Genomic DNA, 25,422 nt, shown 5'->3' with positions numbered 1-25,422 from the left:
AGTGTGATTGAAGATGTTGTTAAGGAGAATTCCTGAAAGATACGCTTTTTTCGTGAAAGTATGAGTTCAATTCAATACCTTGTTTTTGTGGATCAGAATTGAACGACATCCCCCAGTCATGAGCCCACTGACTTATTAACTCAAAAATGACGGTAAATTTTGATGTGTCATCAGCAAAAAGCTGAACATTGTACTTCAGATTTTCTGTTCGGTATTTATATATACAAGGAAGAATAAGGGTCCTAGAATAGAACCCTGGGGTACACCTGCCGAAATACCTCCTTTAAAACTTAAAAGCACCTTTTCATTTCTTATTTCTCTATGCTTCGTATCAAACTAAAGTATCCTATGCCTAGGCCTATTAAGCAAGAAAGGAAATATTTACAATTTTTTAAGTAAATTTTAAAGCGTTCACGAATTTTCCGGCACTGAAGGCGATATTTTGCAAAAAATTTGAACTTTTTTCTATAAATATACAAAAATTCAGGATGCGGCATGGTGGAAAATTTTCACGATCGTGCATTAAAATGCGGGACATGCGCGCGTATAAAAAACATATTTGCTCGTCCCAAACCATTGAAAAAGTCAATTATATGTTAAAATTGCAAAATTAACTCCTTTAACATGCACAAAATAAACATTTGTCCGCAGAATTTTCTTAAAGGTTTCTATCGAGAAAAACAATACGTGCTGAGAACATGTCACTTGTGACGTCAAAGATGATTGACCTCTCGTGACGATTTTCGCCTCGAGTCTCAAGTTGTCGGAACAATTGTTGTTTCTCAACTTAAAATGCCTGTATTTCAAAAACGGCAACTGTGATTTTAAAAATTTTTCAATCCCAGAATTTACTTAAGTCACAAATTACCGTTTCAGCCAAACTTATTTTCGCGTGCCAGTTCTACTTTAAGGAACTCTGGTACTACAGTTTTGTGATCATTGCTGTCAATCCGAATCTGAGGTCAAAAATTGTGTACAAAAAAAATTTGAAGAATGTATTCTAACAAATCTAAAGCCGAAAGCCCACTCCGGAAAATGATCCGCGGATCGGATCAGATTTTGTGTTGCGCAAGCGCTTTGGATGCTAATATGGTCACATGACTGATCCGCGAAGGATCGAAACGGATCGAAAAATAGTTGAAATCATTTCAACTTTTTTTTAACCGTTCCGGTACAGTATTTTTTTTTTATCAAAATCGAATTAGAACTTTTTAAACAATGGGGCACTTGCGTCATGAGGCAAGAATCCCGTGGAGATAATGTCAACGTGCATCTGACACGATCCGCGGATCGAAAGAACAACACGGTCTGATCCGATCCGCGGATCATTTTCCGGGGTGGGTATTCGGCTTAACAGCTCATTATTGTCATCCTTGTTAACTATGAGGGTAGAAAATGGGCAGAAACTTTTGCTCCTGTTCGCTTAGGTTCTGCAGTGTTAACAGTTTCACAATGTGGAGAGCTCCTTATTGCGGGAATCGCCAAATGCATTATAACATCAAAAATTATTCTATTAGGTGGGCATTGGGTGATGCCTTTCCTTGACGAAAATGAATATGAATAAGATATTCTGCGAAACAGTTTTAGCACTAGAAGTTATTCTGAAAAATTTTGCAAAACAATTGAGCTTTTTTCAAAAACTTTTCGCATGGGTGATGATTTTTTCCCTTGGCCCCCCTCCACTTTCTAACCTGTGTCGGAGCCTCAGATTCAGAGAATAGATACCTTGATTGTTTAGAATTAGAGTAGAAACGATTTGTTACTTTCAAAATCAAAATTTATTATCACGATTATCATTAATTACCGCTTGTATTTTTAAGAAGCTGAAAATACGATTACATTCATTCAACATAGCCGTATATTATATGTTACCGCATGCCTAAGTTCTGCGATCACGCTACGCCACTGGGTTCAAGACTGTATTGTTTCGAAACAAAGGACTGATAGTTTCGTCTCCCGAACAAGAGCAATGCCACAGAATGCAATTCAAAAAGGCTCATATTTACAAATTTACAGGCCATATATACAAAATGTTTATTTTCAAACAGTTTGATTCGAATGTTTGTTTGACTGTATTAGGGCCTGTTTATATGAGCAAATTTGTCCCACCTTCCAGCTGTAAATGGAGAAAATCAATCCACCTTCCAGTCTGTGTGCCGGAATTTGATATCGTTTATATGAACATTTCACTCCATCTTCCTGCTTCATCCCACCTTCCCGCGTTTATATGGAAAAAACCATCCTACCCCAGTGAGATCCCACCTCTCATGCAGTTGGATCTCATCTAACCGGGCTGGCTTGTTTTGCACATAAACGCAAGACAAAAAACACAAAGGATTCTGTAGAAGAGTGGAATCTCACACCTCAGCTCACAAGCTGGAAGGTGGGATAATTTTCTATACATAAACAGGCCCCTAAAGCTTGGTTTCCACTATGGGTCAAAACTATGTCGGATAATTTTGTGATCCGACATGGTTTGAAAATTATCTCATAGTGGAAACGGTCATTAAAAATTATCTCATGAAAATTAACTCGTGTTATCTCACGTTAACTCATGAGCTTGGAAACAAAATTTTTTGATTTCAAGCTCATGAGTTAACTTGAGATAACATCTTATCAAAAGAAGCCGATGCGTGGGAGGGGAATGTGCTATAATTTGCACTGAGGTTCTTACGCAACTGAAAACAGTTTTCTTTACTAAAAAAAATTAATTGTGAAATAAGAGAAACATTTTCTCATTTCTAAGATCCTGTTGCAAGTGGTCGTATTCACCAAACGCATATCTTTTTTTGGTAGACTTTCCGTACCGAAAACCTTGGCGCAGATCGCGAACGGCACTTCTAGCAAAAAATATTTTCCTTCTAAATATTCTCAAAAGCAGAAGTAAAATAAGTTGTTCTTGTAAGACGCCCGCCATAGCTGCAAGACTCAAATAAAATGTGATTTCTGAAATTTCCATACTTAATTCTATCTCAAGTGGAAACCGAATCGGTGCATGGGTTAATTTTGAGATAGCTCGCGTTATCTCACGCTATTTCACACTATCTCAAGTTAACTTGAATTTAGACCATGGGTTAATTTTCAATTTAGCTCAGAATTATCTCACGTTAACCCATAGTGGAAACCAAGCTTAAGAAGTGTGCAATGCAATGGCTCCACTGTGTCTCGGCTTATTTTCGAGGTCAGCCTGTTTTTCCTGTATTTTCTAATATTTTACGGCATATTTTCGAATCGGCTTATTTTCGAAGGTCGACCAATTTTCCAGGAAATACGGTTTATACTTTTTAATGCGACTCAGCTACACCTTGTGTCGCTTAAGAATAATTTAACTATGATCTTAGGCTCAAATTATTAAAAAAATTAAGGCTCATCAAAAATAAAGTATTCCTATGGCTCGTACGTAAAGGCTTAGTAAACTTAGAGTACAAAATTACAATTGGCTTATTGTCAATCGAAAATTTCAAACTCTTCACCTTCCGAAAATACTCGTCAATTTACGTCCCCGAGAGCATCATCAAGTTTTCTTTGAGTCAACAGGTAAAGAAAATCGCAATATTTGTTGCAGGAACCCATATCTTTTTAAAAATAACTTTACTAGAATAAAATAACAACTTTTCCGTTTCTTTTGCGAAAATCTACACACAAAATTGATAAAATAGGGAGAGTCGCCATTTCTTGAAAAAATTGTATGGGCGCAACACGAGAACAAAGGTCACCCCCGTCTTCTTCGGGACGGGCTCGGAAATAGTGACCTGCACAACTGCTGCGTAAAATACGGTTTTTTCATTACGAGTTTGTTTATGCTTGATGAATATGCTTGAACGAGTTTGTTAATGCTTAAATCTTGGCATTGAGAAGACGGATTAAATCAAATAAAATAGAAAGGATTGTCCTATTGAAAAAAGGATTCTATCAACACAGAACCAAGTACCTTCTAAACTTCAAACAACAATGTTTTTTTCTTGCTGCTATAGGACGCCACTTCCTCTTTTCATAGCATTTTTGTCATGTTACCAGTCACTGACACGGCTTTTGGGTTGGAAGGGTTTTTGGCATAGGGTATTCGCGCAAAAATTCGATAAACCAACGGCTCAAAAAATTGTAATCCGAATGACCGGAAATTTGGGTCAAATGAAGGTGCATCATATTTTTCGCAGAAATCTACTGTTTCTTGAAAGTGTGGATTGGTCTTATAAATGTCTCTAGCGTTTTTATCACCCCCAACATGGTGGTAGTAGTAGAAACCTTGAAAGACTTCATGGTTGGCCAAAATCCAATACCATTTCTCTGAGATGTATGGTTTCAGAATTGCTGCAGGGATTTCTCCGTGATTACTTGGCGATAATAGCTCGCCGATATCATGAAGAAGGCAACACACAACACCTTCCTCATCTTCGCCATTTTGATAAGCTCTTGTCGCAGTTTGCAAAGCATGCTCGTAAAGGTCCACTTTCGCACCGCCAAAAATTCCGCGTTGATCAAGCAACATCCCAATAACTCTTTTTGTCATCTCGCTTGGGCTGCATAAAACTTTGTAGCTTTCAGCCATCACATTGAAATCTTCCCTTGAACCATCTTGTAGTTTATCAAAAGATACCGTTGCCATTTCGCCGGGTCTTGTGATCGTGATAGTAGATTCTGGTTTCCTCTACAGCGCATGCTCAAATATATTTCCCCCACTGCCAAATCTAATTCCTGTCAAAACCATCTCGTTGACAAATATTTTCCTTTCAGTTATTGTAGTTTATGTATGAATGAAAGGCCTTCACGGACACTGCCCGGTTCGATTTGGATTAAAACGTTTTGCTTTGTTGATGCTGTGGGAAACCCTGCGCAGGAGCCACATTTCCAATACCCATTCGCGTGACTTACTGATCGTGACTAATTTTTTTCGCGTTTTTTAGGGTGACATGCTTCTGCTAATTGTATAGGAATTGTTAAAATATTATTTTATTGCGTAATTTGCCTTTGTTTTATAGAATTGACAGGTATTTCCATTTAGTTGTCACGAGATTTGTGAGAGTTGTGGCGTAGTCTGCGATTCGATAAAAGCAGCCTTTCGAATCAATTGTGTATATGAACAGTGGCGAAGCCAGAGGGGTGGCTGAGCCTGACCAACGATTTTCAGTGATATGTTTTTCCCATAATGAAAAAATAACTCTAAGAAAGAAAAATATCCCTTTTTCATGTCCCTCTCTATCATCTTCAGATATTCGCTATTCTGCGGTAGAGCGCTTTTATTTATGGAGCATTGGTTCACCGCTGATTATGATTATGACCAAGGTCAGGCTCCCAGAAATTCGCCTGACCAACGTTATAGTTTTAACTCAATGGAGCTAGGTGATTGGCCAGAAGTTTCACGTGGAGGCATTGTTTCTGACATTTTGGTCAGGCTGTTTCAGAATGGCCTGACCAATTGTTAAGGAAACAATATGTTCGAGGGTAATAATTCTTGTCACTGTCTTAAGTTGATGTGTGGAAATATCAACTTAAACCGTGTGAATAGTATGTTGTTGACTAATGAATCATCACAAACAAAAGGTATCTTTTGTGTACTACTGTACTTGTTGAGAGGCAGGGGGGGGGGGGAAGAGTAATGAAAATAAGAAAATTATTTCTGTGTGATTTTCTTGCTTTATTTTAAACAAATTCAAAATTCCTTCTAAGCTAAATGAATAAATTACTGTACTAGCCAATAATCAGAAACCAGTCATTCTGTAAATTCTACATACTTTTGGTTGACTTTTGACATTACCATATGAAAATGAAATTTTCTGCAGAGTTCTTTGACCATTGCTTACTGCTGGTAGCTCACAAAATGAACTAAATTTGTTGGAAAATTGTTCCAATTCCCTTGTTCCACCAGTGAAAATTGTTCCACCATGAATAAATTTTCACAAATTAAAAGTAGGCGTCTTATTATTGGGCGTGGTCAAAAAGGGCGTGGCATATTGTATCTGAGCCTGACCGTCCCACCAAACCTGGCTTCGCCACTGTATATGAATTTTCAAAATGTAACTCCTATGCTTTCATGTCTGCCAGAACCAGCAAAGTGTCTTCCTATTTTGCTAAAGTTTATTTGTAATTATAAAAATACTCAAATCATGCTAGGAAGATTGAATTCAAAGTTTTAAAAGCCAATTTTCTGAGATTGGGCCACTTTATAGAAAAAGGAGCAGTAAATCCTGAGGATAGGCAATTTTTCCCGAAAGGGATAGCTTTAAAAATTAAAGCTTGTTCAGGCTCTCTGCCTGGTATTCGTTTTCCTAACATGTCAACACAAAGAATGCAAAAATGAAAGTCTCCACGCTGGCTAGGTTTGGGCTACCTTTAAAACAGGGAAAACGAAATCTGCAATCCTTAATCCTATTTTTAGAGAGGGAAATATTTGATGATGAAATGACAGCAAAACTAATTAATATTTTATGCAAAACGGAACGTGAAGTCAGAGTTAGTTATGCTTACGTTGAAAATAGACGTTGCAAATAGACTATAGTTTCAAATTGCAAAAAGGCGAAGAAATATTGAGAGAATACATGGAACACTCTTGCAATGGAAATAAAAATTAGAACATTCAGACAGTCATCGCCCAAGTTGCTACATTTTCTGACACGTGAATTTTGACACGATGGCTGAGCCCACTGAGGTCCCACAAGACTGTCTCTATCCAAGCAAAATTGAAGATTATGAAATAGGCAATAACTGTCTCAATGTTCTAATTTAACCAACTACTATAGGCCCGGTGAACATAAAGCAAAGCTCTCGCGACTAAGTTTCGAGTCTTGTTCAGAAAGGTAGGGGATTCCCTGTAAATCAGCAATGATTGCTGGGATGGGGGGGGGGGTAAGGTCAATAATAATTCTTATTTTTCTCAAAAACGCCGAACTCTTCATATTCAAAGGAACAAAAACGCTCTACGTGTGCAATTGGTAACATAATTTCTTGTTAAAAATTAATGAAATTCTAGCTTTTATCGTTCCGCCACCAAGAGGTTTTTATGAGTTTTATTAAAATCTAGATCTTTTGAGCATATTTGAGACTTTAATCATCGACCGTCGAGCAACAGCGGCAAGTCGCGATTTGTGCACGGCCTAAGCGATTCATTGTTAAACTCACTTATCTCGAATAATAGCTAACAAATTGATATAAGGCTCTGGGCGCACTGATTTCTGACATAAAACTCATTATCTTTGTCAAAGTGGAAAATCGAGAATGCTTTTTCAAGTTTGACAAAGATAATCCGATTTCCGCTTGATAATTCAGGCGGAGTGCAGTTCGTGTGTGAAATGGTTGTTTGCTGTTACTGGGATTACACTGTTATTTTCCCTAACAAACTCCTTACAAATTCTGTAGGTATAACGAACCCAGGATATAACGAACTCTCGATATTACGAACCTCATTTTGAGTCCCTTCATCATACTTACCCTCAATATAACGAACTTTTTGTAAATTTTTCGTTTATTACTTTCTCTTTGGTGAAATCGTTATCGACAAAAGATACACTCTTCTTTTATAAGTACAATTTTTTAAGAACACGAGCTTCAAAATTATTCAAAAGTTAAGAACAAATTAAGAACAAGCTGAGGCTGAGCTACTGTAAAATACAATTTTGGACAACCTTTTTATCTCGTAAACGAGGATTTTTAGCCATTTTTGGGTTCTTTTTCGGTGAATATTCAAACCTGACAGCAAACGAAGGTTGTCTCGCTCACTTTGTTGGCAAATGAGGCATAAACTGCAATCTAACATGTTTTTTAAAAAAAATATGAAATATTTTGAACGTGCCATGTTCAAATTCACGAGAACGTACTGGTTAACCAGTGAGTTACTTCTGTATATTCTGACAAAATATTGAAATTAGAAGACGTTCGTTATTGTAATTTTGCCAAACATGTTCTTAGTAAACTAAAAGTTTTAATTCGTAGTTGCTATAATGAATCTTTGTTATCTGTGCTTTTTTTATTATTTAGTGTTCATAATGAGCCATTTGTTTTTGTTATTAACATTAATTTTTCATTCTGGATTATTTTCGAAACAAATGAATCGCGAATGACAAGAAATAATGGTTTCTTAGCATTTAATTGCCTTTTAATACCAAAACTTATAGTTTTAAGCGCAAAATCGTATGGCAGAACACCGTAGCTGCTTGACAGCTATGCATTAATAATATTGAATCCAACTTGTTTGTTTTGAGTAAAATATGCACAGAAGTTGGGGATAGCCCAAACAAGCCCAGGGAAGGGTTTTTAGACATTTACTGCGAAAAGAACTAAAAAAAATTCAGGGTAGTATTTTTTCATAAGCTTGGTAATATTTTCTTAATTTTAAGACTATAGTGACCTAAGAAAGGTAGAAAGACCAAGAAAGGCTGTTTATTACTGTAAAGATAAGAGGATTTAGTAACAGGTTTAAATTTTTTGTCAAAAAGGACCCTAATTATCCTATCAACCAAGGATTTACGAAAACAGTTATCACTAAAGCCTGATTTACACGAGACGAATTTTTTCGTGCGAAGCGAATTTTTCGCCGCAAATGCGCGCGAAAGTAGTGATTAGAAAATTCACAGCGAAAAATTCGCTGCGAAAAAGTAGAAACCATTCCTACTTTTTTGCTGCGAAATTTTTCGCCACGTAAAATAAACCAATCAGAACAGCTTTGAAAGACACCTGACTTCTGTTTTGGTTTCAGATGGCCTTTCTCTTTCCGCATTCTTTTTCTCAAACACCCTCGCCTTTAAAACGTCAATAAAATAGGTTGATAATTATTCATTCCCTGTTCCTTGTACACAATCCATGTATGTGGATTCATATCAGATTAATATTCAAACATTTGAAGTTCAAATTGACGAAAACTGGCTTGAAAGTTTCATCAAGCTTCGATGGCGACCTTTGAAAGTATTTGAAGAAGTTATCCTGGTCTTATAAATGTAAACGTAAATCTCTCTTACCGAAAGATGGAATTCCCCCTTCTGAAGACGTCCTGAATAAATTTTTCTAATCCAGTATCGCTTTTTGCTGTTTTGCTCGCTTTTTGATAAATTTAAAATTTAAAGCTTTCTGATAAGAGCACTCTTCGGACAGTCGCTATATTCTTTTGTAATACTCGCAGCGAATTCGCATAAAAATTTCTGCCAGTGTCAATTGAACTTCGAATTCGAGAGAAAAATTCGCAGCTAAAAAATTCGTGGCGAAAAATTCGCTTCGCGCGAAAAATTCGTCTCGTGTAAATCAGGCTTAAGGACAGAGTTAATTATGGAAATTTTCATACAAAGAGCAAATGTTAAAAGCACGGTAGACAAGTACGCTAAGAGGATTAAATTTGTATTTAATAGGAGACAAACTGGCAAAATCAGTGTAAAATCCAGGAAATTTTTCTTTGCGGTAGAGATTAGTAGAAAACAGATTAACATTTTTGAATATCAAGACATCAAGAAATGGCAATGAATTATCATTTTTAACTACAACTGTGAAGTTGATATTGGGGTGAAATTTGTCGATATGTTGAAGAAAAAGCCTAATATTTAAGGTTTTCAAATAAGCAGAGAGTATCATTCAAATAACGTCGATAAAAGACAGGTCTGAATTCCGAGTGGCATTCATCTAAAAACGGGCTTTTAGAACACAAATAAATATATTGGCTAGGATGGGACCAAGGGGAGAGCCCGTAGCGACACCATCTATTTGAGCATTAAAAATAAAGTGGTTGTTTTTAATAGCAGAGCGAAGTAGTTTACGGAAATTGTCACGGTCGAATTTGAGGTCTAGATAGTGGAGTCAAGGTTATCAAAAATACATTTTACACAGAGTTCAATGCATTCATCCAGGGGAATATTAGTAAATAAGCTAGAGATATCGAATGTGGTCACATCAGTGCGCGGTTAGGAAAGAGTGTGATTTCATCAATAAAAGAGAAAGGATCTTTAGCAGTGCGTTGATTAGTAGTATGCAGTTGAAGGGTAGGAACAAGAAAATTTAGCAAGATTGTAGTTGTATGTTCCAATTGCAGAGAGAATAGGTCTAGCAGCACAGTCAGTTTTATGAACTTTTGGTAGTCCGTAAAAGATTCCAGGGGTGCTACCAGAAAGAAATAGTTGTTGATATATTTTATCAATGTTTTCCACTGATTTGTTTTCAAAACCCTGTGTCTTCAGTGAATTGCTCGCTTCCACGCCGGTAGAGGACACATACCGAAGATATGTCATTTAACTTTAACTTAAACTCGTTAACCGAATGATTTTTTTCCTCGTTTAGTGCCGAAAAAGAGGTTAAGGAGCTGCGAGATAAATTTATAAGAGGCAAGAGCCCTGATCTGGTATGTTTTCTTCAAATATCTAGCAGATTTTTAAGGCTGCTACCGGGCATGGTTTAGGCCTCTATGCTTTGAACGTTCTGAACATAGACTTAGGAACCAGGGGTACAAGGGACACGTACCCCTCCCAACTTTTCAGAATTAGTGGAAAAGCACCTATTAGTAGAGGTTTATTACAACACGGGAGGTTCCTATTTTTGTCTTCTTGTGTTTGACCTGTCTGTCCTTTGACCCGTTAGCCCGGTTTTGCAACCTATATCATTGCCTGGTGACCTCTTTTCGCTAAGCTGACCTCTTTTCTTATTTAATCGCTAAAGAATTTTAGTTGTTAATGTTAATTTATTAGTTAAATTTTCATTAAGTAAATTCAAGTCTTGGGTTCTCCACTTCGAATAGAGATTTACATTTTCTTGTATATTATTTCTTAAAAGAATTTTATAAATTCAGTCAAGCCTCAATATTCTGAACCAATTTTCGTTTTCAAGCCTGTTTAGTTTTAAGAAAACTGTTTCATGATTGTATTGTAACTGTTACTTTATATTTTGATCACATCTTAGAGCAAATACAGAGACATCCACGTTATTTGCGGCACCCTGAAGGACTTTCTTCGAAGTTTGACCGAACCCCTTGTTACCTTCGCTTTGCACGAGGCCTTCAGTGATGCTGCCAGTACGTGATTTCAGTATTTTAACCTTTCCTTTAATTAATCATCCCCTTTACCCCTTATCGAAGCTCACTTACAATCGCAGCTTATGGGCAAAAATCTGTTCTATGATCGTATAAAGTTTGATCATATAACCTAAGAGCATCATTTAATATCTCTAATTGTGCAAAATCGGTTGAATGTAAAATGTATTGGCTGAGATATGGCCTCATGACCACAGGCTCATTCCCCAACTAATCACTGTAATTTGGTGTCTCTGTACATAACTTCATAAACTAAGCGAAAATAGCAGTAATCTGCTCGCAAACGTCAAACCTTTCATTGGCCGTACCTCATCCAATTTTTAACAAATTCAATTGATTTTCGTATTTAGAGATATTTAATAGGGTGGTCAAAAGTTAACAATTCTAAACATGTTTTTTATGACTTTCTTAAAACCCTTATTACTTTATGATTAGGGATATATTCCCTTTATCGGCTATTCTAACTCGTTCTTGGCAATGATCAATAAAATTTGCAAATTTCTTACCAATACACACCCGCACAGCGACCTCGATGCTATGAGAAGGCTAGAGAGTTTGCCGGGTCACCTTCGATCAGGATCTCAAATGTCTGTTTTCGTTGTGCCAATACGCCACCCCTTTACTTTTTCATTCACCACATAATGAATTTTTTGTATTTAGCGCAAAAAAGACCAACGAATCTACGCGATAGGGTTAAATTTCGGAGGCCAATATTTTGAATATAGAAGCCTAGATGTAGATCAAAATTGACATAGCTCTATTTCTGACAAATATCAATATACGAATCAAATGTCAAGAAAATCTAAGAGTTTCAGGCTCTGCCCCTATGTTGATTTCATTTGGCATGACCTCATGAGATTTTTTTGCAGTTTGTCATAGCAATGGAAGATTTATTTTATCAGTTGTTATTTGGTTAGAGTTAAGTCTGGGTCGTGACTCGCTTCCTGTGTCTTGCTTGATGTTTTATTTGATTTCAGCCTCGTCTGACGTCAGCGACAGTGCAATGTTCCAGTGTGTAAGTGAGCTCCCTCCTGCAAACAGGGATACATTGGCCTATCTTATGGTTCACCTCCAGAAAGTTGCCCAATCACCAGCCTGCCAGATGCCGATAACAAATTTGGCTAAAGTGCTTGGACCGACCATCGTTGGTCATCGCTCATGTAATCCGACCCATCTTGAGATGTTTGAAGACCTTAAAGTACAGCCAAAAGTAAGTCACTTTATATTGTACGTCAATCGATTTTTTACCGCCGCGGATTTTTACTTTTTATGCCGCTGAATGTGACATTTATAGACAGCTAGTACAGCAGTGAACAATCAACAATCAACTTCACAGAAATCGATATGCATATAAATGCAGTGGCGCGCAGTTCTTCTTGTAGTTTTAAACTTGATTTTGACTAGCTTGCTAGCAAGACACTGCACTAGAAGGCAGATTAACATCGAAAAATGTTCAAGAATTTTCATTTATACAAATGTTTCACAGAAATAAAGTTACGTCTTTTATTACTTTTTCTAACCCCAATAAAGCAACTTGATACCCCCGCTTTCTCTTTGGCCTCTCCTCATTTTCTCTTGTTGGGCTTTTGCTATAGGCCTCCGGATCGTTCCTACAAAAAAAGGACAATCGCCCCACAACTAGCACAGGACTGACGTATTTGCTCCACATATGTGGACATTTGAAATACAGTCCTGAGTTCACATGTAGTGGCGGTTTTGTACTGATACCTGGGTTGAATTTTCCTAAGCCTTCCCCTCCCCCATCCAAAGAAAACCTCTTTGATATTCGCGTTTAGCAAACTAAGTGTCTTTGCTTTTAAGGTTGTCGAGCGCCTGATTTCATTGCCCACGGATTACTGGAACCAGTTTCTGTTGCCAAAGGGTAGCAGACAGATACCCTACAATCCAGGAACTCATCACCCTGATGGGACACCACTTACCCCAGACATTATGCCAGGTTTGTATCTAGTCATATTTATGTTTCAATGCCATTGATAGTTATCCATTGACATTTACAACGTGCCTAAAACTCAACATGCACAAATATAAAATCCACCATCTATCATTTCGCTCTACTTTTTCTTACATTAAATTTCTTCCAGTCTCTACCTTTCTTACATATTCTCCGATGTATCTTTTAAAAGCAAAATAAAAGGTTGTTACTTAGCAGTAGAGGCCATCCTGCTTCTAGGCCAGTTTATTCCAAATGTAGGAATCTTGCTAAAGCGACTCTTTATATTGTTCAGTCACTGATTGATTAACAAAGCATAATGAATTAGTGCTCAATGCATGGTCATCTAAAAGTGAACATTATCGTGTCATTTACTGTAGAATTGGCTGCCCAAAGTTTGCATAGAGAATATGATGACCACATAAGACCTTTTTTACCTGATCTGAGTCCCTTCACTGAGGTGGGGCAACATTTTTAAGGGAAGATCTCTATAAGGTTGGAGGCTAAATCAATGTGCTATTTGTTTTGGTCTCGATGGCTCGATTCCAGCCTAAGGGACCATTTTTTCTCGAATCTGGTCTGCAGTGTGTGCAACCTTGATTGCAAAGGTTAATGAGAACATATTCAGAACAATATAATTTAACGATATTTTTCATCAGACAGAGTTCCCATCACATTAAAAATCTTGTGGCCGATGCCCCAGTCAGTGTATTGATCATTAGATAAACTACAACTTGCAAACTCTTCAATATTTATTTAACCAACGCATTGTCGTGACGTACGTGCTCTATCGTTTTACCATTAGCTCCCGAAAGCATGCTTGGTCCAGTCGAAAGTGGGTTAGCTAGTGTGAAAAGAAAGGGTGGAAGGACTCCATACACGCCAAAGTAAGTTTTTACTTGTTTTCTACTTGAATGGTAAGGAAATAGCCAACCAGACTTGGTTGTTTGATGCGCGACGTATGCATTCGTTTAGGATGCTCCCATTTTCAAGAAGCTGTTGTTAAACGAAAACCATTGCAATTTTCCCCCATGAAATCATTTACCCTGTTTTTATACAATGCTATTCTTGTCTCTTGGAATCGATTTCATTGGCTATAACAAATCGATTTATCAGTGCTGCCTTTTAAAGCCATACAAAGATGTTGCCATTAATGTTCTTTCAGTTTTAAGGGACTTTCAAAGCCTTTGTGTCCTATTTGTCCTTTTTTGGAAAAAATAGCTACTAAATACAGTCTTGTAAATTCTAATAGATGCTTTTTAAATAATTCCGGAGCAGTTCTTGTAGTTTATGTGAGGTTTCGATAATGATTGTTAGTTAACTGGGGTGAAGGTTCGTTGATTTATTGGAAGAAGGAAAGCTAGATGATTCTTGTCCCATCTCTTTTTAGTGATTTTTAGAGAAGCAGTCTTATAACCTACCTGATAGTATGACGAACGTAGACCTGCCATTTGCTTTGATGTTTAGAGCATAGAACGACAATTCTAAGTTGCTTACCAAAAATTCCTGTCCACTCGGATAGTAACTATGAAACTTCCTGTTTTATACAATAAAGTGCACAGGAACTCTTTCTATACGGCATCGAAGACCATGCAACAGTCATTTGTGACGACATCCATATCTAACTATTTCGAGTTTCTCTTAAAAACTTTTTACTTCAATGTCCATTTGGCTATGGTTTTAAAAATGAGTTCGTGCCTGGCTAGCTGCGAAAAACAAGTCAATTAATCTCAACCATATTCTTACACAACTTGCTCGACCACTTTTCGGCTGAACGACGGCGTCTTCAATTTAAAAATCCGTGACAATAAGATATGTTTTCATTTGATCATAGGTAGGTGTTAATTCAAACTTAACTTGCTCTTAATGTTGTTCTTTTTTGTCACAGGTACGCCCCTAAGGGGAAAGAGCCTTCCAAAAGACCAAAATTGTTTGAGTCGCCACATGCATGAGATTTCGTACTAGATGCAACTGGATGAAATTTCTTCGTTTACGTCACTATCGAAATTTTTGTAGTAGCATAGGGCAAAAAACCTGCGTTATGCAATACAGCCGTAGTCTACAATCAAATCTAACATTTCAAAAGAAACTCTGGTATATTTATAATTTGACTAAGAAGAGTTTATAATGAGCAATTGATAGGCATTTGTACTGCCATAGAGATGCAGTACCTGTAGCCCTCTAGAGCAGAAGGCTAGATCATTCTCATGGTGTTAATGACCTTGCTCCTTTTGGTAAAAAAATTACAAGAGGAATCTTACAGCTGTCGAACCATGTGATAAAAGAGTCCTATAATGCAATTCGGCAACCAATTGACAAATCTATGTTATTTGCAGTTTTAGTTAAAAACAGGTTGAAAACCTTGAAGATTAGAGAGAGTGTGCATAATTCCAATATTCGCTGATTTCACACTGAAAGTCGTTAATTAATCGAATAACGCAAGCACATTGGAGGATTTTCAGATGTTTTATTATAACTTTTCCCTTGGATATCTGGTGTTTTCTTAATGTCATTTCCCACACGTAAATTCATAAGCAACTGATTTCAGCCCACAGGTCTTTTCAATTTAAACAACTCAAGTATTTTTCGTCAATAGAGCTTTTTTACATGATTAATCGTCTCGCTTTTTTCTTCCGTTCTCGTGCCCATTTTTCTTGACATCACTTTGTTGTACATTTTAATCGAAAAATGCAAACTGTTCTTTAAAGCATAATTTTGTAGTATGAATTTTCGTATCACTTTGTTTGCAAACTTTTAGTTTGTGGTCTGCATTTTGTAATCATAATTTAAGTTCTCATAATCCACCAAATTTTTTAATCTCGATCTTTTTCCTTCAATGACATCAGAATGCTACTTTTGGCCATAATATGAATAAGAAAATATTCCCTTCCTTTGTTTCATATACATGTGAAACGATTAACATCAGTCTTTGAAATTTTGACCGAAGAGGAGAATGAAAAAAGCCAATGTCAAAGATGAAAAAGAAAATGTTACTCAAACACCCTTATTCGACCCCAAATGTAACTGTGAATTCAGATTACTCTAAATCATGATATCATAATGTCGAAACACTATTGCCATCGGTCGTATTTTGACAGATACCAGAATCCAAATTTTTTTTATCATCGAATACTACATTATTCTATTCCCTTTTCGCAAGAGTCTATTTTCATAAAAACGTGGCTTTCAAGACTTGTCTCGGGAGCATTTATTTATTACCACCATTGTTAGATCCGGTGCTAATTACTCATTAACTCGTATTTCAACAAGGAAAATCTAACAGGTATTTTCTATATAACATTTGAAGACGAAAGGGGAAAATGGTAATCGCTAGATAAATATCAAAGCACAAAGTAAATGCTCAAGCATATTTATTTGCTGTGCTTCGGGAAGGGTGCTAATTTTTCTATGTTCCATCTGAACATGTTAATAATGTCTTGTTTGTAATGGGATATAAGAACGTCTTAACACCAAGAAAGAAAAATTTATTTTGAAGAATTCAAGAATAAACATGTTTTGGCTGAAAACTAATGAATGTGCCTATCTCTTGGCAGTGGTGCAGAACTAAGGTGAGCCACTCGTGTCTAACTTGAAACATCCGTTTTTATAAGATAAATTTTATAGAAACACGAGCCTCAAAATCGTCTAAAGTTGAGAACAAGCCGAGGCTCAAGTAATGTTAAAGTAATTTTGAACAACTTTTTGCTACCCCTTAAAAAATCCCGAGTTTTTTGCCAGCTTTGGGTACTTTGTCGTCATGGTGGATGCTGCTGGCATTCATCATAATGACCTTTGCATAGATTGAGCGAGCTTTCAACTGATGAAGCCACAGCAGTATGACGTCAATACTGAAAATGGAGATCTCCCTATTTCTAAACACAGTTGGCTGCATGCAGGCTTCTCTTTTTAGTTAAGGAAGGCTTTCATACTTTAGAGCTTTCTTCGTAATACAGAAACCGTAAAATATTTTCATAGACTCAGCATGCTTTTAATGTTATAGCTACCTATTTTGTTTTTCATTTCCAGTAACTCGCGTGGTCGTTTTGTGTCCCATTACGTCAACGATTTTTATTTTTCATGCATATCCAGAGCCGTACATCTGTCATGTCAATTGAGGGGTGGGGGGGGGGGTCAGCAGAGCAAAAGAATATAAAGTGTGCAGTGGGTCATGGCACCACAAAGCAATTTATGATAGGTGTTATGGACAGAGTTGAGGGGCAAACGCCTTAGAAACCAATGATCGATATCTTTTATTTTCTAGGACTTTTTCACTTCCATAGAAGTCATTTACAGCTAATCATCAGCGTTTCTTAATTAGTAAGAAGCGACTTTATCAGGGAACCACATGAATATTTTTGTAACTGCAAATAATCGAAATATAGAAATATTTAATTGTGCAGTCAAAATTTCGCATAAAGTTTGCTATGCATCAGGTGTTTCTTGAGTAGTTTCCGGCTTACCTGTCTCTGTTCACAATACATTTTATATTAAAATATTGTTTATAAGAAATTTCAGGCCCAGGATCATCCACTTTTTAAAAATCGCATATTTACATCATCTTTTTACTTGTTTCGCAATTTTCAAAACAGAGAATCGCAATTCTGAAATTTCTTTTCAAAATTCATGTTGTCTATTCGAGAGCGAGCGATTTTCTCTTGAAACTATACCAGATTTAAAAATATATGAATGGTGCAAGAATATGTTCAGGTTCAAAAAGAAATTTCGTAAAATAATGGAGGCTGGACAAAATTTATAGTGTTCTAATAAAAAAGAGTATAGTCGTTGCCCCTCTATGCAAAAGTACTTCTTGATTGACATTGTACTTTTACGCAAATCAATTTTCTTTCATGCTCTTTTTGTCTTTTGGCCTTTTTGGCTTTCTTGCGGTCTATGCTTTTTTCATGGCACTAAATATGCAATTTAAATTAAGGAGCTATTATGGAAGCTTTGGTACCGCATTTTGATTAATAGAGGTCCAGAAATAAGGAACTTCAGGGACTAGTTCTTGAGCTAAGATCTTTTTTAAAAAGGGTTTAATGAATATTCGTGTAATGCGGACTTGTCGAAATTTATGAAGACCTTTACGTTTCTTATCTTGCATATTTTTTTAGATATATTCAAGGTGTGGATAAGATATTTGGGGCGATTCGCTTCTTGGACACAGTCAACGACCCGAAACCTCTCTGCTTTCGTAACAACTTGCGCTTGACACACGGACAAACATAGTTTAGTTCTGACACAGCTGCCATGAAATCCATTTTTTGGAAAGGAAATGACAATAATTTCTCAAGCAAAATGGTCTTGCTCCAGATTTTTTGAGGGGTGTCTAGTCGCCCCCATCCCCCGCCGTGATTTACGGCCCTGTGCATATTGATAGTGATAGATTCGTCAATATACTAGACCAAACTAAAATATTACCAATCGTTTTCCCCTTCATCATTGTGCATTGGCGGTTTTAGGGATTGCGGGGCCCAGGGCCAAAAACATCTACGGGGCCCTTGTTCTTTACAATTTCCATCTTTTTTCGTAGGTGTGGTGCCCCTTTTGGCTATCATAAGCGCGGGGCCTATCATAAGCCACGGCCCCCCCTGGACCCCCCTTAAAACCGCCACAGTCATCGTGGTGACTGAAATGACATGCAAAATCTAGAAAATGTTTACTTTGAAGCCCAAACCTATGGCAGCAAAAGATGGCCTCGGTGACTGCAATTTTATCTGTAAAATGTGTATTTTCAATACAATCCGTACAAAACCATAGCCAATGTTTTAGTCGGGCACTGAAAAGGTGGGCGGGCCACAGGGGCGGAGCCGAAAAATTCTTAACTACAGCATAATATAATACAATATGCATAAATCTTCAAGATACTTTTTAAGTATTTCTAAGTTTTAAGTATTTTTATTCCTTCACCAAGAAAGGCTAGTCTTCCTTCAATACTAATACAAACAAATATCAATAACTATAAGTAACAACGTATTTCAAAGTTTTAATTCATTGACATATTTGGTCAAGGATGAAATACCACCGATCCTCGAATTTGCCTCCTGGGACTTATTTTTTTATATTGGTAGTTGGGGGTTGTTCGAGGGGGCCTATACAAGGGGAGCTTATGAAATTATAGTAGACATTTAATTAATCATCACCAAAAGTATGAATTTTTGTGGTAATTCAATAAAACGCCAAAGGCAACATCAGATGGCAAAAATCAACAAATCGAGGGGGGCCAATTCAAAATAAAGTTAGCTTTAATCAAAATATGTAAACTCCTCCTTTCTATTTGGCATTTTAACATAAACTGGAGTTTTAATTACAAGTTAACTTTATTTTTTTAAAGAATGTAATTAATGTGATATATTTTAGTGAGTAAGCCTCTGATGACATTAAGGGGACTTCCTTTCTTCAGGAAAGTGACACGCTTTTGGCGCCAATTTTTTTTCTTTTAACTTTAAGAGAAATGCTGTATGAGAGTTTTGTTGAAATATTTTACCTTTCTGATTTCATTTTCTTACTTAAAAACCCTTTTCAAATTATGGCGGGAAATGAATCACGTGACACCGTGACGTAGATTGTGATAATTTGTTATTGCTGCTACTGGTATATAACGTTTACAACACGCTTTTAAACGAATTCAGAGTTAGTAATCAGGTCGTTCTTTTGCAAACTGTTTTCGACATTAAGTAATTCTTGCAAATAAGTATAAATAGTAATAAAATCCGTCATTGTATTGCTTACGGGTGCACACCAAAAGTAAGAGCTGCAGCCATCGCCGATGGGAAGAACATTTCATTTCATAAATTTCCAGAGGACAAAGCAGTTAGAAAGGTCTGGCTTGTCAAAATAAAACGCGAAAACTTTGTACCAAGTCGACACTCCAGAGTCTGCTCCCTTCATTTTATGAATCGTTTCGGAGATCGCCTGTTGTGAACAACTCTTTGGAAGTGACGATGAAAGCACAACTTTTGCCAGATGCTGTCCCCACGTTATTTGTATATAACAAAGTTGAAAGGCGTACATATGGTGCCCGCAAAAAGAGAATACATTTAGGAGTAAGTTTTATTTTTTATCATTTTCTAGTGCCACAATTTTCTAGGTCGTCCTCGGAGCTTGACGTTTCCATGATTGTTTTCGGGTAATTGTTTTGTATTAGAGGTTCAAATTGGTATGGAACGATTTCCAAAGAGTTATTCTCTGCATAATCGAAATCCGTTTGAGAATCTGCCATGTTTTTTCTGAGTTATCCGATCTTTTGTCCACGTATTCCTCAAAATGCTACTTGTTATCAATGACAGGAAAATTCCGAGTTATCACAATGTACGTCATAGGGTCACGTGATAAAAAGCAAAATCGCGCCCCATGCGCCCCCTGATTGGAATTTTTTATTCTAAACCAGGAAAAACTTACTTCCAAATGATGATCTATAAGTTAATGAAAAGAAAAGATAGGGTGAAAAATGTGTCACTTGTCCTTTAAACTTACCCTACAACAAATTTATCTAGCCTAGAATCTTAGTGGCCTTTAGATAAGAAAGACATGGTCAGCAATAGTTGACATCGAAATGAGCCCAGTTTCACACTGGGCAGGACAGTTGTTTTTTATGATTATGAAACTTCATAATGAGTGCACTGTTTTGTTTTTCTGTTTGTTTTTAACCTGGGAAATCGTATTTTTGTTTCGACTATATTGAACTTTGCACCCTTTGTTTTGAAACTGGATCCGCGAATATGACATGGGGAATCCCCCTGCACGTTGATTGGTCGCATCTGATGGTTGGTGAGTCATGAGTCATAGTCATAGTGCTTGTTGATTGGCAGACAGTCTTTACGATCAAACCGAATGTGATGAGCTTGAATTCTGCTTTGGAATTACATCGCGAAGGCCGTTATCTTTCCAGTTAACCTACAGTGTACCTGTGATGACAATTTGTTAAGGTATTTATGACGCCTGTCATTTTTGTTGAGAATGGTTGGGCGAAGGATAGATCAGATTCTAGCAGAGAAAGCCAACGCAAGAAATGGGAACTTTTACCTTCTCCCGATCGTTGTCCCAGTTGTGTCAAGCTTCAAAAGAATTTACAAGACACGACTGTCAAAGAATGGAATCTTTAAAGGGTAGGTTACTCTTACAGTTTTAATGGTTGTTAAATATATGTTACTTCTCTTGCTGGTGGTTTGTGACTTCTTGTTTCGTTGATATTACTGTATAGAAAAGGGCCTAAACCTGCTGTCTTTTCTCTACGCCCACTTTTCTTGAAGATTATGTCGAAATGATTATATTATGTCAAGATTATAGTTTACTTGGTTGATAAGATACCTAAATTTGGTAATCCTTCATGACTCGCTATCTTGAAATAATTTTCATCTGGTACCGTTTGAAATAAGTTACCTATCCTCTGGACTCGTGATTTTATTGGCACTGGTTTCCGCGCCAGTTTCCTGCTTTACTGCCTCGCCTCCCATCGATCACGTAGTTTGGAGTTCTAATGCCAAAACAAATTTTTCACTTGTATATTTTCTTTACAAAGAATACACACGCAGTTTTCGTTTTCATTAGTTCCTGTTAACAAGGAAGTTATTTAGTTACAATTATTTATAGAATGGGTCCAACTTACCACTTTTTTAACAAAATTTTTTTTTTCTCACAGGCACAACCTAAATTTCAAACATAACAGTTTTCTAAATTTAGAATTCCATTATATAAAATGCAAGACAACAGAAATAAAATCAATATTGAGTGCAACATATGAAACAAAAATGTGGAGAATTCACAATGATAAGAAGATAAGGTTTTAGAGCCTTGTGGTAATTGTAGATGTCTTATAAATGTATGTTGTTGTGTATTAATGAAAACCTTGTTGAATAAGCTTTTTTATAGCCTAGCTGGAAAACTTGAATTATTAATTCCATGGCTAAATAAAGGGCCCTGGGGCTGAATCATAAATTGATTCCCCTAGAAGATTGATAGGAAATAACCTTTCTACTCTAAATTTTATATTAATGTATAATGTCTTTTTATAAAAACATGTCACATTTATTTCTAAAATAAACTGCCTTATGACATGGCACAGGAAGCTATTGAAGAAAAGAAATGTTTTGTCTATAATTTGGATGCTTAAGTTAATTTTAAACAACTAAATTTGACATTTTTGGTCTTGATTTTTGTTATTTAGGGGGTATATATTTGTTTTTTGAAACAAAACATTTTCTGTTACAGGAAACCACTGCATACTATTGAGGAGTCATCAGAAAATTCTCAAAATGAGTTGATGCTTCAAGCAGCTAATTCATTTATAAATGAAGAATCAAGTACTGAATGGAATAATTTGCAGAACAAATCTAATCTAGGGGAAGCTGATGCAAGTCTTTCCGGGATAAGGTATCTCTTTGATGTTCCTGGGTATAAAAATTTACGCACTACCCCTGAAACTTCTATATGCCAAGCTGAACATGAGTATCATGGTTGTCTTGATTCACCAGGTAGTGAACGATCCCTCGCACTGAACAGTCCAAGTGTAAGTTTAATGCAGCAGTTTGAATTTGCAGCAAAATCTGAGGCAGCTATTGTCATACAACAGTGGTATAGGCAAGTTAGAGAGCGAAGGAGATTTCTTGACATGAAACAATCTGCTATCATTATTCAGAGATTTATTAGGAAAAGATTAAAGTGACAATGAATCAGAAATTGGGTACAGTTTCACATTAGGGCTACCAAAGAGCATCACAATTTGTTTATGAAAACAGATTCCATCTTCTGGATGTTTGCAAGTTAAAATTTCTTGTATGGAAGGATGCTGATCTCTACAAAAAGCAGACATCTTTTTTGTTGGTTATTTGCTGGCTAAAATTAATTTTGCAGAGGGTTCTTCTCAGTCATTAGAGGCTTCTCTGCATCATTAACAGGCATTGCAGAATCCTGCTGTTATTGGCTTTACATTTCATTTGTAATTTCCTTGCAGAACACTCTTCCACTAAATTTGGATTAACTTTGTGCTATTTGTTACCAGATGACTTTGTGTTAAATTATATTACTGTCTAGATCACTTCACGTAAAAATCCAAAGTGAAATTTATTAGTACTTGTTATCAAAGGAATTTACAGGGTTTACCCTACCCAGCGTCATGAAGAAACTTCAGCTATCAACAGTAATTATGGTACAGCTGTGGTAGAAAACAATGTGTTTGCTACAATCGGTCAACTACTTCCTATCACCTCCTGGCCACTAATTATTCTAACTCATTAGCAATAATTTTCTTCTATAGTTTTAATGTTCCATGGTTGTTTTGTCTGTCAGTTGTTTTAACTGTAAAAGTTTATATCTCTGTTGTGGCAGTTTAGTCAAATATTCCATCCCCTATGACAGTGCCAATTCTTAGCCTCCTTTTCTATTCAAAATGGAATTTGTAAACTCCTGACTTCATTTCATCTGGTATTCTGTTACCAGACTTAACTAATTTCAACTGATTTTTTGTGAAATGTGTTTATATGTTAATGTTGATTTAAAATTATGATAGTTTAATATTACCTGGCATTGCTTTTCCTAGAATTTAGTGTTTAATTTAAGACCTCAAATCCATTCATATTTGTCATACACAATTATAAACAAAAGTTGATTTTTATCTTTTACATTTTTGTATCATTTTGTAAAAAGGTCTTTTCTATTTATTAAAGCATGTTTATGCATTTTCTCAGTATGAACTGTTATAACATTCCTTTTTGTATAAACTTTTGTTTAAAGATGCCTTTCACCATCTATTTGGTCTTTGTTCATTGACCTTTTTCTGCATTACTTTAAGGCCCTGTAACAGATCAGAACCAATTCTTGGTTAACTGTATTTAACAACACTACAGTTATTTGTTTTTATATTTTTTGTATTGAATAAGGTGATATTTAAAGAAAATTCAGTTCTCTTTTTATAAAGGGCTTATGAAGAGCTTCCAAGAGTATTCAAGGATGTTTCAATGCTATCATGTCTGAACACGTTGCTCTTCAGAGCCATATTGATGTAAATTGTTCACACAGTAAAATGCCTAGTGGAAAATTGACTACACTGTCTGCCTTGGATGAACTAGATATGTAAGATAAGTAGCTACATTTGATTGAAATAATTTCTACGCGGGGACCTCTTAGTTATGCTAAACGAAACCCTAATCTCATGAAAAACATTTTGGGCTTTTGGTGCATCAGCCCTTGTCTTGCTCGAGCAATAACGCCATTTATGGTCGGTGTTTGATTCAGGGAAAAACTGCCTTAGTTTTTTGTCCAGCCAACCAGACTGATACACCTGTCACACAATCGAATGTTTGTGTGAGAAGAGGTAAGGCAGAAAGAAGTATGTGACGGGATAAGGCAGAAGAAGAAACGGGAACAAGGAAAGGAGGGGAAAACGCATACAACATAGTGTGACTCGTGCTACATAACTGCGATGAAGCAAATATGCTAGCTAGGGCAAGGCCTCGTAGACAAGGTAATTGCGAATTCTATATCATTGCGAATTGCTCAGGTAATTTGATATTGACAGCCTGTTAACGGTATACATGTGGGACGACCCGATTCTAGAAAAGGGCAATTTGCGCACTTTCCCCGCGGAAATTAACTCAAATTCAGCGATTTATTCCCATTTAATTTACGTCGAGAACGATGAGTAATTAAAATGGTTAGTGAATCATTCATTCTTGAGATTTTTTGCTCCTCTTACTTCCTACAGAATATATAGAGCTAAAACTACATGTTACTAAATTTGTCATAAAAGTTTCCCTACCCACGGGTAAGGACACAATGGAACCAAGGGTTAAAATTACTGCAAATGATGCCAAATTGCAATATTTTGAAAACATTACATCATATGACGGAGGTTAAATACGTGAAAACAGTTGCTGATTTTCTTAAATCAGTAAAAGCAATCAAATGCCCTGAGGTCAGCAGCAACGAAGAAGGGCCTTTGTTCCCAAGCACTTTGAGGATTTTGTTCCATCGCAGTGGCTCATGAGAGACGCCTCATTTTGCAGAAAACAGTAACTTCACAAATTTGTAATTTCTGTCTCGTGAATTGTATTTTTAAAAGTTCTAAACATGAAAAATTGAGCGAATTAGGTGGGCCCCACAAATAAACCTCTGAAATAATTCTAAACTTCTGAAATAATTTTATTTCCCTGTCTTATTCGATGACCGTCACCCGTTATATTCCCTTTCACCTAACTCAAGAAATTGTTCCTGGAAAGTTATATTTTTTATCTAGTTTTGAAACTAATTTCAAAACTTTTTGAAACTTTTGAAACATTTAGGATTGGAGAGTGAAACATTACGGTAGCCACAATAGAGTTCTCAATGTGACATTTAAAAAAATGTTTTTGGAGCTTCAACTTTGGAACACTTATCCTAAAAGAACACCACAAATTACCTCTAAACTTGCAAAATCAGTACAGTATGTTACAAATTGGGCTAGATATGACCAATGCACGATATTAAGGTTTTCTTTTTCTAC

The 25,422-nt window shown here is 36.4% G+C and overlaps 2 protein-coding genes across 4 annotated transcripts in view; both read left to right on the top strand.

Moving 5' to 3' along the window:
* LOC135682882 (rac GTPase-activating protein 1) overlaps window positions 1-15,756 on the top strand; it is a 36,412-nt gene extending 20,656 nt beyond the window's left edge. For all 3 annotated transcript variants that reach the window (XM_065197965.2, XM_065197962.2, XM_065197963.2), the window contains 6 exons: window positions 10,252-10,312; window positions 10,867-10,978; window positions 11,974-12,206; window positions 12,818-12,953; window positions 13,753-13,834; window positions 14,836-15,756. In XM_065197965.2, the coding sequence (XP_065054037.1) occupies window positions 10,252-10,312; window positions 10,867-10,978; window positions 11,974-12,206; window positions 12,818-12,953; window positions 13,753-13,834; window positions 14,836-14,899 (688 nt within the window). In that variant the 3' untranslated portion in view covers window positions 14,900-15,756. The remainder of the gene's footprint in view (window positions 1-10,251; window positions 10,313-10,866; window positions 10,979-11,973; window positions 12,207-12,817; window positions 12,954-13,752; window positions 13,835-14,835) is intronic.
* A 4,675-nt stretch (window positions 15,757-20,431) lies between these two features.
* Window positions 20,432-23,690, top strand: LOC148958254 (uncharacterized). The gene is made up of 2 exons (XM_089113296.1): window positions 20,432-21,052; window positions 22,155-23,690. The coding sequence occupies exons 1-2, from the start codon at window positions 20,904-20,906 to the stop codon at window positions 22,606-22,608; spliced, it is 603 nt and encodes a 200-aa protein (XP_088969422.1). The 5' UTR covers window positions 20,432-20,903; the 3' UTR covers window positions 22,609-23,690.
* The last annotated feature ends 1,732 nt before the right edge of the window (window positions 23,691-25,422 follow it).

This window comes from Rhopilema esculentum, chromosome 16 (assembly GCF_057945365.1).
Source record: "Rhopilema esculentum isolate cy_ngs chromosome 16, ASM5794536v1, whole genome shotgun sequence".
Classification (NCBI taxonomy): domain Eukaryota; kingdom Metazoa; phylum Cnidaria; class Scyphozoa; order Rhizostomeae; family Rhizostomatidae; genus Rhopilema; species Rhopilema esculentum.
The sequence above is the reverse complement of the archived record's forward strand: the minus strand, read 5'-3'. Positions and strand labels throughout refer to the sequence as shown.

Bases quoted from the DNA above. Each gene is read 5' to 3' on its own strand.
- LOC148958254 (XM_089113296.1), top strand. From the start codon at position 20,904: ATGGTTGGGCGAAGGATAGATCAGATTCTAGCAGAGAAAGCCAACGCA. The intron at 21,053-22,154 runs GTAGGTTACTCT...TTTCTGTTACAG, and splicing joins AAGAATGGAATCTTTAAAGG to GAAACCACTGCATACTATTG.